The sequence below is a fragment of the Anabrus simplex genome, chromosome 2 (genome assembly GCF_040414725.1).
Source record: "Anabrus simplex isolate iqAnaSimp1 chromosome 2, ASM4041472v1, whole genome shotgun sequence".
Lineage (NCBI taxonomy): Eukaryota > Metazoa > Arthropoda > Insecta > Orthoptera > Tettigoniidae > Anabrus > Anabrus simplex.
The window spans coordinates 341,438,175-341,452,410 of NC_090266.1; the positions used below are offsets into that span (position 1 = coordinate 341,438,175).

General features: G+C 39.7%; 1 protein-coding gene across 3 annotated transcripts in view; it reads left to right on the forward strand.

The window, feature by feature from the left end:
* Hr78 (Hormone-receptor-like in 78) overlaps window positions 1-14,236 on the forward strand; it is a 290,574-nt gene that overhangs the window by 126,942 nt on the left and 149,396 nt on the right. For 2 of the 3 annotated variants that reach the window (XM_067140733.2, XM_067140735.2), the window contains one exon: window positions 13,193-13,426. In XM_067140733.2, coding sequence (XP_066996834.2) covers window positions 13,193-13,426 — 234 coding nt within the window. The remainder of the gene's footprint in view (window positions 1-13,192; window positions 13,427-14,236) is intronic. The other variant, XM_068226174.1, reaches the window with a different exon arrangement.

Genomic DNA, 14,236 nt, shown 5'->3' on the forward strand with positions numbered 1-14,236 from the left:
ACACAAATCAACAAACCACCATCTTTAACAACTGTCTATCACGAAACACATGGAGGCTGCAGCCTTGAAACAGTTGACTGCTGACTGCTTACATTAGCATGTCGGCCTAAAACACAACACGTGTTCACAAAACCAATAACTCCACTCCACCATCAAGACCGCTTCCTTATATATGTTGCCTAGCCAGGCTTCTAGAAGGATATGTCACAACATATCTTCTAGTAAATTCTAGAGTGCTTAATACATAGTTATAATTGGAAGGAAGGTTCTATATAGTTCTCATCTTGCCTAGTGTTATTCTGGATATTACAATGTGTTGCATTATACTGTAGTGGATTATACATCGTGTGTGATTATTTAACACATCATATATACAGGTAATAATAAATTATATACTATTAATTACAGGTTCTTACATTAAATAAACTCATATATATACAGCACGTTTCCTAACATAACCTCACAAACAATGCGATCGTATCGTCCGTACATATAGCTTAACTACGTAAATAATAATGATACTAATACAAGTAGTAATAATATTAATAATAATAATAATAATAATAATAATAATAATAATAATAATAATAATAATAATAATAATAATCATTCGAGCTCGATATTGGCCTTATATACCCATGGGTTAAAGAAAGGCTGGGCACTTATTCTTCAGGTGTCCTGTTCTTCCACACTGGTAGCACTTTCTAACTGCGCTGGTCTCTACCGTAGCTTTGCTCTCGTGTTCCTCCTCCAAATGGGCGATGATTCTATGTAGATCATCAGAGGATCTCGGTTGTGATACTTTCACTAGGGCCGGGCTGAGTGGCTCAGACGGTTAAGGCGCTGGCCTTCTAACCCCAACTTGGCAGGTTCGATCCTGGCTCAGTCCGGTGGTATTTGAAGGTGCTCAAATACGACAGCCCCATGTCGGTAGATTTACTGGCACGTAAAAGAACTCCTGTGGGACTAAATTCCGGCACCTCGGCGTCTCCGAAGACCTTAAAAAGTAGTTAGTGGGACGTAAAGCAAATAACATTATTATTTATTACTTTCACTAGGCATCGAATCTTATCGTGGAGCAGCTCTGTGATGTCTTAAGATCTCGTTTCTCGCTTCCTTCCGGGTACAGGCGCTTGAAGAGCTGGTACTTCTGTAGGACAAATACGCTAGCTCTCATGTCAGTGGGTTGTGCCTCAGTTAGTAGCTTCCTTTTCACGAGCTCTTCACCCCTTTGGAATTAAACCTAACGATGAATTCCCTCTTGAAGTCCGTCCAGGATAAATTTAAGCCCTTCAAGTTATTCCACCAAGTAGCAGCTTCCACCTTTAATCGCTGTGTGATGAGTTTCATGAAGATGTCCTCTGGTAGATTAGTCCTTCCTAATAGACTGACCGATCCCTCGACGAAGCTACTCGGATTCTCTTCCAGTCGCCCGTGGTATTCCAGAAGGCCCTCTATAACCACCTTTGGGTCTAGGTGTCCCGTATTGCCGGTTAGGTTTGAGGGGCTTAGAGGTGTGGCGATATGTCTTGTTTGAGTTAATCTGCCTTCTACTGCGTGAAGGATGCTTTCCCTTATATTCTGCACACCTCCCTTGATGGTCGAAAACCGGTTTTCTAACCTTCCTTCAACAGCAGATATATGGCTCCCAAAATTTCTCTCGACAGCAGAGATACGGCTTTCAAAATTTCCTTCGACAGTAGAAATTCTCCCCTCAACCTGTTGCTTTATGCCGGAAAACTGGATTTCCACGTCCACCTTGAGGTTCGAGATATCTCCTTCCAGCTGTCTTACCCTACTATCGATCTGTTCAACCTGTCCCAGTTTTTACCTGATGTCCGATATCTGCTGCTTTAATCGATTGGCGACGTTGCTAATTTGCGATGAAATTTTGTTATCTACGGTTGAAATTTTCGATTCTAGGCCCTGTTCAACTTTGTAAACCTGCGTGTACACTTGTGATATTTGTCCGGTTAAAACTGAGTTAGCTTGAGACATTTCATCGTTTACTTTCGAAATTTTTCATTTTCTTTCGAAATCTGATCTGAAATCTTTTCTGTTAGGGCAGAATTGACATCTAAAATTTTGTCTGAAAGTTTGTCATTTACTTTCGAAATTTAATCAGAAATATTTTCTGTTAGGGCGGAATTGACATCAGATATTTTGTCTGAAAGATTGTCATTTTAGTCATTGAGTGCCTGCATCGTGGTCATTAGGTAAGAACACATTTTTGTTGTATTTACCACTTCCTCTGATGACTGCAGATCTTCGTTGACCTCGATGAAGAACTTTTCGGGATCTTCTCCTTTTTCGATGAGATCTTCCCGTAACCGCGTCTGCAGTGATTTCTTCTTGCCGTTCATTGTAAGATTTCTCTTGGCAAGTTCATCTTTGTTGTTGAATGGACATCTTCTCTAATATCACTTGCATTTTGTTCTATTTCGCACTACACTCATATTCACTCGTAAATTCTTACGTCCTGTCCACGGTCCCTAATGATGTAGCTACAAGATGTACACAAAATACTGTCACTCGCATACACAGATTTTATTTGCATTTATTTACAGGTTATACATTAACCACACAAATCAACAAACCACCGTCTGTAACAACTGTATATTACGAAGCACATGGAGGCTGCAACCTTGAAACAGTTGACTGCTGACTACTTACATTAGCATGTCGGCCTAAAATACAGCACGTGAGTGCTTAATACATAGTTACAATTGGAAGGAAGGTTCTATATAGTTCTTGTCTTACCTAATGTTATTCTGGATATTACAGTGTGTTGCATAATACTGTAGTGGCTTACACATCATATATACAGTTAATAATAAATTATGTACTATTCATTACAGGTTCTTACATTAAATAAATTCATATGTATACAGCATATGTTTCATGACATAACCTCACACACAACGCGTTCGTATCATCCGTACACATACATACATACATACATACATACATGCATACATACATACATACATACATACATACATAATCATTAAAGACTGTTATGCCTTTCAGCGTTCAGTCAGCAAGCCTCTGTGAATTTATTGAACGTCGCCACAATCCCCTATTTGCAACTAGTGTTGTGGCCTCATTTAGTTCTATACCTCTTATCTTTAAATCATTAGAAACTGAGTCTAACCATTGTTGTCTTGGTCTCCCTCTACTTGTCTTACCCTCCATAACAGAGTCCATTATTCTCTTAGGTAACCTATCCTCCTCCATTCGTCTCACATGACCCCACCACCGAAGCCAGTTTATGCGTACAGCTTCATCCATCGAGTTCATTCCTAAATTAGCCTTTATCTCCTCATTCCGAGTACCCTCCTGCCATTGTTCTCACCTGTTTTTACAAGCAAACATTCTTGCTACTTTCATGTCCCTAACTTCTAACTTATGAATAAGATATCCTGAATCCCCCAGCTTTCGCTCCCGTAAAGCAAAGTTGGTCTGAAAACAGACCGATGTAAAGATAGTTTCTTCTGGGAGCTGACTTCCTTCTTACAGAATACTGTTGATCGCAACTGTAGTCAACCTGTTCTAGCTTTGTATCACCAATCTGACATTCAGTTCTGTTGAATTTCCTACCTACTGACATCAATTTAGTCTTTGAAAGGCTAGTTTTCATACCATACTCATTGCACCTATTTTCAAGTTCCAAGATATTAGACTGCAGTCTTTCGGCACAATCTGCCATTAAGACCAAGTCGTCAGCATAGGCCAGACTGCTTACTACATTTCCACCTAACTGAATCCCTCCCTGCCATTTTATACCTTTCAGCAGATGATCCATGTAAAGTACAAACAGCAAAGGTGAAAGATTACAGCCTTGTCTAACCCCTGTAAGTACCCTGAACCAAGAACTCATTCAACCATCAATTCTCACTGAAGCCCATTTGTCAACATAAATGCCTTTGATTGATTTTAATAATCTACCTTTAATTTCATGGTCCCCCAGTATGGCAAACATCTTTTCCCTCGGTCATATGTTTTCTCTAGATCTACGAAACATAAACACAACTGCCTATTCCTCTTGTAGCGTTTTTCAATTACCTGGTGCATATTAAAAATCTGATCCTGACAGCCCCTCTGTGGTCGGAAACCACACTGGATTTCATCCAACTTCCCCTCAACTACTGATCGCACCCTCCCTTCCAAGATGCCAGTGAATACATTGCCTGGTATACTAATCGTGGAGATACCTCGATAGTTGTTGCAATCCTTCCTGTTCCCTTGTTTATAGATAGGTGCAATTACTGCTTTTGTCCAATCTGAAGGTACCTTACCAACACTCCATGCTAATTTTACTACTCTATGAAGTCATTTCATCTTTGCCTTCCCACTATACTTCACCATTTCAGGTCTAATTTCATCTAATCGTGCTGCTTTATGACAATGGAGTTTATTTACCATTCTTTCCACCTCCTCAGGCGTAATTTCACCAGTATCATTTTTTTCCTCCCCATGAGCTTGGTTATTCGCAACACCAACAGGAAGATTTCCTTTTACGTTGAGAAGATGTTCAAAATATTCCCTCCACCTCTGCAGTGATTCCCTGGGTTCTATTATGAGTTCACCTGAATTACTCAAAACACTGTTCATTTCCTTTTACCCTCCCTTTCTTTTTTACTGTCCAGAAAGGTTTCCCTGCTGCTTGACTTGGCCTTTCCAGGTTATTACCAAAATCTTCCCACGACTTCGTTTTGGGTTCAACAACTATTTGTTTCGCTCTGTTTCTTTCATCTAAGTACAAATTCCTGTCTGCCTCGGCCCTTGTTTGGAGCCATTTCTGATAAGCCTTCTTTTTGCGTTACAAGCTCCTCTCACTTCATCATTTTACCAAGATGTTGGCCTTTTTCCATCTTTACACACAGTTGTTCGTAGGCATTCCCTTGCTGCTTCTACTACAGCATCCCTGTATGATACCCATTCTTTTTCTATGTCCTGAACCTGCTTACTGTCTACTGTTCAAAACTTCTCACTAATCATATCCTTGTACTTCTGTCTAATTTCTTTGTCCTGGAGATTCGAAAAATACCCGGAAAACTCGTACATTCCTAACGATTTCCTGATTTCAAAGTCGGTTAAGATATAGTCTATTATGGATCAGGTGCCCCTAGCCTCCCATGTGTAGCAGTGAATAGCCTTATGCTTGAAGAATGTATTTGTAACCGCTAAACCCATACTAGCACAGAAGTCCAGCAGACGCTTCCCATTCCCATTAGCTTCCATATCTTCCCCACATTTACCAATCACCCTTTCATATCCTTCAATTCTATTTCCAACTCTCGCATTGAAATCACCCATTAGCACTATTCTATCCTTGCTGTTGACCCTGACCACGATGTCATTCAATGCTTCATAAAACTTGTCAACTTCATCCTCATCTGCATCCTCACATAGTGAATACACTGAGACAATTCTCGTCCTAATTCCTCCAACTTCCAAATCTACCTACATCGTTCGCTCATTTACGTGCCTAACAGGAACTTTTGTGTGCAGTGGTATTCCTAATAAACAGCCCTACCCCATACTCTGCCCTTCCCTTTCTAACACCCGTCAAGTACACTTTATAATCTCCTATCTCTTCCTCGTTAGTTCCCCTTACCCGAATATCACTTACTCCTAGCACATCCAGATGCATCCTCTTTGCTGACTCAGCCAGTTCTACTTTCTTTCTTCTCCACCGAGCTCGATAGCTGCAGTCACTTAAGTGCGGCCTATATACGGTATTCGGGAGATAGTAGGTTCGAATCCCACTGTCGGCAGCCCTGAAAATGGTTTTCCGTGGTTTCCCATTTTCACACCAGGCAAATGCTGGGGCTGTACCTTAATTAAGGCCACGGCCGCTTCCTTCCCACTCCTAGACCTTTCCTGTCCCATCGTCGCCATAAAACCTATTTGTGTCGGTGCGACGTAAAGCAACTAGCAAAAAAAAAAAAATAAATAAAAAACTTTCTTTCTTCCGTAAGCCCCGTTAATATTGATAGCTCCGCATCAAATTCCATTTCGTTCGCCAAGTTGTTTCCAGTGTGTCCCTCGCCTGTCAAATGGGAGTGGGATTCTGGTACTCCCATAGGTCCGAGGCTTGCTTAAAATGTTCCAAGCTACTGTACTTACAGATAGTCCAAGTGAGGATCTCTTCTCCTCTAACGGGTTATGGAGCATCGGTGGATTGTATATTCCTAGCCGCCTGAGCACTAGGAGGGCCATGACTCAGAATATGTCCGAGATGCCCACTCCCATTCCATAGCAACTGGTATCCCGACTCTCAGCCTCTGCCCATGGTTCACGAACTAGAACGTGACTACAGTAATTAATACTAATACTAAATGGATGTAAACAGTTCACAGCCGTACCTCAGAAGTAATAATAATAATAATAATAATAATAATAATAATAATAATAATAATAATAATAATTCAAGCTCGATATTGGCATTATTTATCCATGGGTTAAGGAATATTGTTTTCAAGATATATCAGTTTATGACACCTGCGTCATCCTTCACCACCTCTAATTATTTAATGAGTTCACTTTTCTAGTAATTTAGCCACCCATTCAAGCATTCTTTTGTTTAGTCCATTAACCCTCAATTTTGTCAGCAATTTCCTATCATCTACCCTAACACAAGCCTTGGATAGGTCAGGAGCAAAACAGTCCATTTGACCTCCTGAATGTAAAATAACTGCTATATCTTGCTGGAATCCTACAAGGTGAGTCTCACTGAAATAACCTTTCCTAAACCCAAACAGTCTTTTGTCAAACCGGTTACCATTTTGCACGCATGTTTAATATAATCGGATACAATGTTATCACAGAGTTCTCATACAACACGTGTGAAGCTGACTGGCCTGTAATTATCCGCTTTATGTTCATCACCCTTTCCCTTGTACACTGCGGCTACTATACCAACTCCATTCATTTGGTGTAGTGCCTTCTTGCAAACAGTAATCAAATAAATACTTCATATATGGTGCTATATCCCAACCCATTACCTTTAGTATATCCCCAGAAATCTTATCTATCCCAGCTGCCTTTCTAAGCTCTACATTAGTATCTTTTTATAAATATCTTTATTATCATAGGTAAATTTCATTACTTCCGCAGTGTTAGTAACCTCCTCTTCATCGACATTATCCTTATATTCAAATATCTTTACATACTACTGACTGGATACTTCTGTCTTCTGAAAGTCTTCACATATACACTCCCCTTGTTCATTTATAATCCCTGGAATGTCTTTCCTGGAACTTGTTTCTGCACTTCAATTTTTCACTAAAAGTTGTGACTGCCAATTATGTTTGCTACCGTGTTATCCTTAGCTGACTTTTTGCTAAATTATATTTTCTATTTAATCTCTCTTTACTTCCACAACAATTCCTAACTCTGTTCCTTTCTAATTTCTTTATTTCTCTGTGCATTTTCTTTTTACATCGCACCAGCACAGGTAGGTATTATGGTAACGAAAGGACAGGAAAGGGCTAGGGGAGGGAAGGAATCGACCGTGGCCTTGATTAAGGTGCAGCCTCTACATTTTCCTGGTGTGAAAATGGGAACCATGGAGAGCAATCATCAGGGATCCCGACAGTAGGGTTTGAACCCACCATCTACCAAATGCAAGCTGACAGCTGACCCGTTCTGTGCAGCCCCTTGCTTGGTATATTTCTCTGTTATAATATAGTAGGTTCTTACCATTCCTTACCACCTTTAAATGTGCATACCTGTTTTCACACTCTGCAGCAGTATTGCTTTAAACCCATCTCATAGGCTGTTTACATTTTTATTTACCATTTCCATTGATCCTAATTGCTTTTTAAAAACTCCCTCATGAACTTCTTGTCAACCATATGGTCTTCTCTTCTTCATCCATTCCCTTTTCCAGATTCTCTCTGCAAAGGGTAGTGTACCAAAGCCCTCCACCTTACTTGATCGTTCCACCATTCCTCTTCTAGTATTTTATTGCTGTAGACACCTCTATTTGCAATACAACCCACAACAGAGCTCCTCCATCTCATTCTAGGCCGTCTGCTAGGCCTCTTTCCAGTCTCTGCATCCATGAATGTTCTCTTTGGTATTCTCTCTCCTGGCATTCTCATCATATATCCAAACCATTTTAGCTTTAGCTTCTTGAAGTTTACACACTCCCATGGTTCTCCTTATTTCCTCATTTCGTATTCTATCTCGTCTTGTCTTTCCCTGTATGCTCCTCAAGAACATCATTTCAGCTGCTTGTATCTTACTTTGGTTCCACTTAATCAGTGTCTAGGCTGCTGAAGCATAAGTCAGTATAGCTTTATAATAGGACGAGTATCAAACCTTCTTGCGCTTCATTGGCACATCTTTGTTCCGTACAATGTCTCTCACACACTGGTAGAAACTTGAGACTGCTGTATTCTTAAATCAATTTCTCCATCCAAATTTCCATCTTGTGTCATCATGCTGCCCAAATATTTAAAAATTTTCACTACTTCAAGAGGTTAATTTCCTATTTTTATCACTCCCCTGGATTTTCTGTTACCGCTCGTCATGATCAAAGACTTGCTTTTCGCAGTACTAATCTTTATTCCAAAATTTCTTATCTCCTCATTCCATAAATCAACTTGTGTCTGTAGTTCCTCTTCATTATCTCCCCAAACTACAATGTCATCAGCAAATAGCATAGACTTTACTTGCTCGCCCATTATCTTCTCCTTGATATTATGTAGAATTCTATCTATGATGATAATGAAGAGTAAAGGAGAAAATACAAGGTGCATTCCATAAATAATGCAACCAAATTCATAAAAAATCATTTATTGAATATATTCGTACAAATAATCAAAAATCTTCAAAATAGCACCCTCTTGCGTCGATACACTTCTGGAGGCGGTGTTTCCATGCCTGGAAGACATCCTGGAAGGCCTTTTCCGGAATGTGCTTTAGAGCCGATGTAACATGCGGCTGGATTCTTTCAATCGTGTCCCAATGTTTTCCTTTCATGACTCCTTTTAACCGAGGAAACAAAAAAAAAGTCAGCGGGAGCCAGGTCAGGACTGTAGAGAGGCTGGGGAACCAATGGGGTGTTGGTCCTGGCGAGGAAGTCGTTGACAATAAAGGCGCTGTGACTCGGCGCGTTGTCATGATGAACTTTCCACGTGTCCTTCAGCAGCGTGAGACCCTCCTTTTCAGTTACAATGCAGAAAACGGTTGTTTTTGCTATGTTTAGAGTTTGTGCTATCAATTGAAGGCTTCGCCATCTGTCAGAGTTCAAACAATCGCGCAAACGTGTCACATTTTCGTCGACTCGTGAGGTTGATGGCCGTCCACTGCGAGGTTCGTCGGTGATCTCCTCTCGGCCCTCCATGAACGACTTGTGCCATCGGAAAACTTGTGATTTGGACAAGCAATCAGTCCCAAAGGCCTGCTGAAGTAACGGAAACGTTTTGGTGGTGGACTTCCCAAGTTTAACGCAAAATTTGATAGCATACTGTTGCTCTACAGAACGATCCATTGTGCCGTGTTACATGAACTCAAAACGGGCTTGACGGAAATGCACGTCCTGACTCTCCGGCAGCTCACTGACGAATGAGACAAAGAGCGTTTGAAGCTAACACCTCCCTCCACCTAGCCCAGCAGGTTAGAACACGCTGCGGTGTACAGTTGCGTCAGAAAAAAATTGGCCGCATTACTTATGGAACGCACGTTGTATACTACCCTGTCTTAAGCCTGTCTCAACTTTAAACCATTCAGTTTCACCCACTTTGGTTTTAACACAACTTTTGCAATTTTGATACAATGCTATCACCGAGCTCGATAGCTGCAGTCGCCTAAGTGCGGCCAGTATCCAGTATTCGGGAGATAGTAGGTTCGAACCCCACTGTCGGCAGCCCTGAAAATGGTTTTCCGTGGTTTCCCATTTTCACACCAGGCAAATGCTGGGGCTGTACCTTAATTAAGGCCACGGCCACTTCCTTCCCACTCCTAGCCCTTTCCTGTCGCCATGAGACCTATCTGTGTCAGTGCGACGTAAAGCAAATAGCAAAAAAAAAAAAAAAACTGCTATTACCATCTGCATTGTTTCATTCCCAATCTGTGCCTCAGTCAATGTTTTCCATGCCAAATTCCTTGGGACATTGTCATATGCCTTTTCAATATCTAGAAACATTACTACCATGTCCTTTCCATCATTTGATGCAATGTAAATATTGGGTCAAATGTGGACCTGCCTCTTCTGAATCCATAGTGGTGTTCTGCCAATTATCCCTCTACTCTGTCTCTTATTCGTTTATCCAAGATTATTTCAAGGATCTTAGCTGTATGAGGTATCAGTGTCACTACACATTGCTTCCTGTCTCCTTTCTTGAAAATTGGTATAATGACCCTTTCGTCGACTCTTTTGGAACATTCTTTTCTCTCCATATCACCCTGAGGAGTCTATACAACCTCTGTAGACCAGCTGCTCCTGCTGCTATTATCATTTCTATGGTGACCTCGTCAATTCCAGCTGCCTTGCCTCGATTAATTCTCTTAGTGGCCCACTCAATCTCTGCCATGGACACCTCGTTTTCCTTATCTTCCATCTGCACTAAATCTGGTTCTTCTATTTCTCCTTGTACCGAGGTATTTTGCACATTGTTAATATCTGCCTGAGAGACTGATTACCTCAGATCGAGTAGGGGTATTTCAGTCGCCTTGGCAAAGAATACTGCAATGTATTCGAAACGTCGGCAAACTGTACGTGATGTACAGACAACTACAACACGGTTCAACCCGGAAATTAAACTAAATAATTCTTCACACCGTGGAAGCTTCACCTCTAAGATGGGTTTTTCTTCTTTCTAACCCAGTGGAATAAGATCCTTTTACTTCCGGTTGTATCTTCTTGCAGAGATCCAGTGAATTTTTGTCAGCATTTCTTTTTCTCTTCTTGAACCACCTTGGATCACTCCTTGCAGTGCCTGTATTCTGTTATGTTTCTCAGCCATCTTTTCCAGGCTTGTTTCTTCCTTTTAACTATATTTTTTACCCTGTCATTCCACCGGGGCGTTTCTTGATCTTTCTTCCTTCCTGATACTCTTCCACAGGTCTTTTCTGCAGACTCCACCATGACTGCTTTAAAGTATGCCCATTTTTCTTTGACCTTTCCGATGTCTTCCTTTAGGTACACTTGTTTTAATGTGTGTCTGGAACTCTTCATTTATTTCCTTCTCCTGCAAGTTCCACACCCTTAGTTTTCTTTGCCTAATCTCAGTCATCTTTTGTATATTTCCCATCTTTAACTTAACTGTGATCTTCGAAAGATTCACTTATGAGGGCTGTTACATCTACCAACATTTTCCTGTTACCTTTCTCGACCAAAATGTAACCTATCAGAGTTTTGATTTTGTTATCCTAACTATATCTTGTTATCTGACTGTTTTTCTTTCAAAACCATGTGTTACCAATGATCAGCTCATTTCTTCTACAAAAGTCTACCAAAATATCTCAAACCTTGTTTCTCTTCCCATAACCAAATGGACCTATAATCTCTTCATCTCCTTTCCTTTCCTGACCTACTTGGACATTCATGTCTCCTATGATCACAACTTGTTTGTCCTGTATATGGCCTTCCAGATATTCAAGGTATTCCTCTAGATCTTTATCTGTATTTTTTGTTTGTGGAGCATACAATATGGTATTGCCTTATAATCCTACTTTTCAAAAGTTTCTTTCAATCGCATTTACTTTTAACTACAACAGAAACAGCATTGTGATCACTTATACCATCTATCACTTCGGTTTCTCTATAGAGTTTGGTTGGATTTATCAGCACCACGTCTAAAATATTTTCCCCTCATATTGGTTCCATCACTTTCTGATTCAGCTGTCTTTTTCAGAGTAACTTATTTAACATTTGTTGATAATGCTTGCTGTCATTTGCATTAGCTTCCCAATTGACATTTGGTAAATTAAGGTCACCCACTACAAGAATGTTCCTTCTTGTGTCGTTCTGCACATAGCTGATTACCTTATCCAAAAATTCCTGATCAGCATCAGCTCCACCCTTGCTAAGTCTGTACACTGCAAAAGCATCAAGTAGTCCATTATCTTTAGAGATGAGCCTTAAACCTACAATTACATGTTTCTCATCCCTAACATTTTCCTAGCTTACAAATTCTTCTTTCACCAGTATGAACACTCCCACTCCTACTTTTCCAGTCCTGTCTCTACGATAAACACTCCAGTTCCATGAGAAAATATCTATATCCATAATATCACTTCTCAGTCATGGTTCAACTCCTATGACAATATCTGGTATCAACTCTTATGACAATACCTGGTAAATAGTATATCTATTAAATTACTTAGTTCTATTCCCTTTTTTTTTTTTTTTTTTTCAGTACTTCTACATTTTAACACTTAACAACTTTGTCATCCTTATTTGCCTTCCAGCACCCTATACTATCATCACTGCTCTCTAGTCCACCCCATTTTCCTGAAAATACCCCCCTGTAACTCTTCTAAACGAACCTTCTAACTTATACGTACAATTGCGATGGTTCAGGTGAAGGCCATGTGTGCATAGATTCCTACCTCACATCCACCACCCATTGGGATCTACAAATCTCACTCCCAATTTCCCACATATCCACTCTATATTCTTATTTAAATCTTTGGTCACCCTCCAGTCATTATATCTCCTATACAGTACCCCAGTGATATCAGTCTCTGCTCTCTTTAAATTCTCCTGCACTGACATAACCAGTATTGAAGCTTGCTCTCCTGATGAAGTTCGGAAGCAGAAATGAGCTTATCAGGGGCTGAGATGAAATGAAATTAAAGAATTGGGATTGATGATGCGAGAGCCTTTCTATTTGAAGATGACTGTTTATAACGGTGTTTTCATGTTTGCCCTCATATTCTTTCCTATTGGTCCTTCTGTCGATGCTGACCTATCATTGTATTTATCCTATTATGTGTTCCTATCTTTCTATAAATATTGAAACTCTATTGTTTGTACCAAAATTTTTACATAGTAAGAATTCCTAAATTTTATACTTGTTATCTCAATCTGAAGATTAGTACCTATGCGGTTTACTGTAAAGGTACATCATGGAAATTATTTTACCTGTGAGGTTGTTAGCTAGTTAAAGGCTACTTCTTATATTAATCAAAGCATTAATTTGTTCTGTGAAACAGACACGAGAAACATTCAAAGCTCCCAATGTTTTAGCTGTACAACATGAGCGGAAACCGGTATCGGAGAAGAGAGACTTTTCCATGTCGGTTGGAATGAACAACAATTCCTCACCATTTTCTCCAAATCCCCTGAATAAGATTTTCATTAGGAAAGATTTGACGCTGGAATCACCATCTTCAGGACTCCCTTCATCATTTTCACTGACTGATATGGGAATGATGAATACATCTACTTTCAGTGGCAAGAATACAGGTTAGAGTCACTTGTATTACATATCTCTTTAGTGCAATAAATATTACCAAGCAGTTTGGTTATTTGGTTACCTATAATATTTTACTTCATGGTGAAGGTTTTCTTATCTTTAGACTTACAATTGGTACTGTGTGGTGATTGTATGACAGTTGAAAGATTTGGATGTGTAAATGCAGAAATACTATTGATTGATGATACATTTAGTTTTGAGCACTGATGAACTGGATTCTGTATTCTCTGTGAACCTTACAGTGATTTTTGTAAGCTTTCTGGCAGTGTTATTTATAAAGACATAAAAAGCAGTGCTATACAGACATCATCTCAATTTCTGGGTGAATGCCTGGTGCATTTTCAAGTAGATACTTGTTTGTTACTACTTACGTATGTTGCTGTATCAGCCACTTATCATCAGTGGATGGGGTTGCAATTTCAAATTCAGCTTACACCAGCAATTTTTTTATATCCTTAAAACTAACTTTGAAATGAAAACCAAAAAGAAAGTAAACTCCCCTCAAGAAGCCTCTTTGAGAGGAGGCAATGAACCTTTCTGTAGAAAAATAGAAGTATATTTCTCCATTGTTAATGGTTATTTATTATAATAAAAATCTCATAATTATTGGTATTTACATGTCATATTTATAATAATACTCTCTTGTCCCCATGTTTTTGGAAACAGATTACTCATTTCTGTGGTTGTTTCCTTCCATTAACACTCCATAACTGGTCATACTGAAAAGGTGCAAAAATTGTCACAACACACAGATTCCTTTACTTCAGTGCTAGTTAAAACTTAATCTCTTAGTCTGACGA